Source organism: Penaeus monodon, chromosome 19, assembly GCF_015228065.2.
Source record: "Penaeus monodon isolate SGIC_2016 chromosome 19, NSTDA_Pmon_1, whole genome shotgun sequence".
Classification (NCBI taxonomy): Eukaryota; Metazoa; Arthropoda; class Malacostraca; order Decapoda; family Penaeidae; genus Penaeus; species Penaeus monodon.
In genome coordinates this window covers 23,022,301-23,024,578 of record NC_051404.1, presented here as the reverse complement: position 1 = coordinate 23,024,578, position 2,278 = coordinate 23,022,301, and the positions used below count along the sequence as shown (strand labels likewise).

General features: G+C 33.2%; 1 protein-coding gene across 1 annotated transcript in view; it reads right to left on the bottom strand.

Moving 5' to 3' along the window:
• LOC119585134 (synaptojanin-1-like) overlaps positions 1-2,278 on the bottom strand; it is a gene marked incomplete in the record, with an annotated part of 155,688 nt that overhangs the window by 23,023 nt on the left and 130,387 nt on the right. The window contains 3 exon segments of the mRNA XM_037933764.1: positions 244-258; positions 498-664; positions 1,760-1,955. Of these exon segments, the coding sequence (XP_037789692.1) occupies positions 244-258; positions 498-664; positions 1,760-1,955 (378 nt within the window).

Here is a 2,278-nt window from a genome sequence, read left to right as displayed (position 1 = left end):
ATGCAGCATTCAAGGGAAGTCTCCCATAAAACAATTATTCTATAAGAATAAAACTTTCTACATCTTAAAGATAGAGCATGCTATAGTTCCATATTTAATCATATATAATCAGTGGAGGGGAGAAAATAATGTATTATGAGCATGCACTGATCTAAAATCATCTGTATGCAGTATAAATCACAACTATTTAATTGCTAAGATCCTTAGTCCTGACATTCAAATTCATTCATAAATCATCTTTACCTCCTCCTCTGCTTGCTGATTGAGAAGGATTAATAATGTATTATGGAAATGTGTCATATAACATTACTGTAATGAAATCCCTTTCTGTGTAAAATCTATGGATCTTAAAATATAATCATTAGAATAGAGTGTGCACAAATGGAAAAAGAGTATGATTTGTTTTCTCTATATATACATCCAAAGTTAACAGAAATAACTTGGTGTACTTTCAATTTAATAACAAAGTAATACCCTGCTTAATTCTTTCAGCTTACCTGCACCACAACAGTACAGTCAGAGGGACCAAGTGATGCTACAACAGACTCATAGGTGCTGGCAAGCTTTGAGTCAATAACAGTGCAGCCTTCTACATCAATCACTGCCAACACTGGTCGATGATCACTCTGTTTCAGCTCAGCCCTTCCATAGTGAACAAACCGACCTAGTGCAAAGGGTAGAGAAATTATGTAGATAATGCAACTATGCTTATACCCTTCAAACATGCATCTTTTTATTCTTGCAGACATGTCATTGGGAAAGAGTTATTAAACAATAGTCTCTAAAGTTAGCCCATGAATACTGCTAAAAAGCATTAACTTTTTTCATATGATGTAACACCATTTAAATATGTTCAGTGCTGTTTTCAGTAATGTAAATTATAATGTACAAATCAATGCAAAATATATAGGTCAGTATGAACTCACTGTACTTAATTTAACCCACTGACATTGTGGTTTAATATATCAATTTTATTTACACACTAATTCCTTCACAAGGATTTAGTCTCTGTGGAGTCAATTTAGCTATTTATTCCATTCCTTGAATTTTCAGGAACAAAAGTTTTGATTTCTCTATATATATTATCATCATTATTATGATCATTTAAAAATTTACAATAAGAACAAAACCTTTCTTTCCATCAATTCAAGGAATAGGATAAACAAGTAAGGTCAGGTAGACCTAGTAATTAAATTAATTTAACTAGGGACTTCTGGAGTCATCTGTGTATGCAAAATCAATAAAACAATACCAAAGTGGACAATATGTGTATACATACACTTCTAACGTCAATAGGTTCACATTCAATGCCACTGATCGAAAATAGATAAAACTGCAAGCATATTACTACCTCCTTAAAAATGATATTTCCTACTACTGAAATCAATTACATCTGGCCAAATATTTCTAGTGATTATTCAGAAGTCCATGCTAGTTTGTGCCATTTTTCCATTGCCCAAACATTCAGACAGCAATCCTTCTTGATTCTTATAAATTTCCAACTGCCATTTCTTGCTTTAAATAAATATTAAAAAGAGATGCTAGTAATAAGATCAATGTTTTATTTGCCTTAACACATATGTACTAGAAAAACTTGAACACCATCAGTAAATTTTCCATGAATGAGATGAAGAAAAGTATGAAATATAATCATAGTAATTCAATTGACAATTTTAAAAATCAGGTGTTATCCTATGGAGCAGAAACACAAAGAGACTTGAGTAATAAAGAGAGGAAGAGGAACATAACATAATAATACCTGGTGTCCACTTGGGATTCTCCTTGTCACGTGGGTACATCCTCCTCCAGAAGAGCACCCTGTCTGTCCATGCTGGGATGCGGGACTTTTCACTGGTATCATAATCATCAGAGAACAGGTCGTACTTGTATGTTGGAGCAAATGTGATGTCGCCTTCTATGAAACCTTTGAAGCACTTCTCTTCAGCATAACTTTGCTGTAGTGGAAATTTTTTTTTACCACTGTTATGTTTGAAACGAGTCCTATGTCTAAGATTAAAATTTCAATAACAAATTTAACTACACTTCAGCACACAAAAAATTGCAAACAAATGTAAAGTGAATAAGGTTTCTTAACCCTACAATAGAACTCCACCTTGTTGAGATAAACACCACTGGTACACCTGGGTCCCACAAACCCAAAAAAGAAATAATGAAAAATACTTTTGGTTCATTTAAGGGGACCTTCCCAAATGAGGGGGTTAAAGGATCTAATTGAGTCAGTTAGCCTAAATTTATATGTACAAGAGTGAAGAAACTA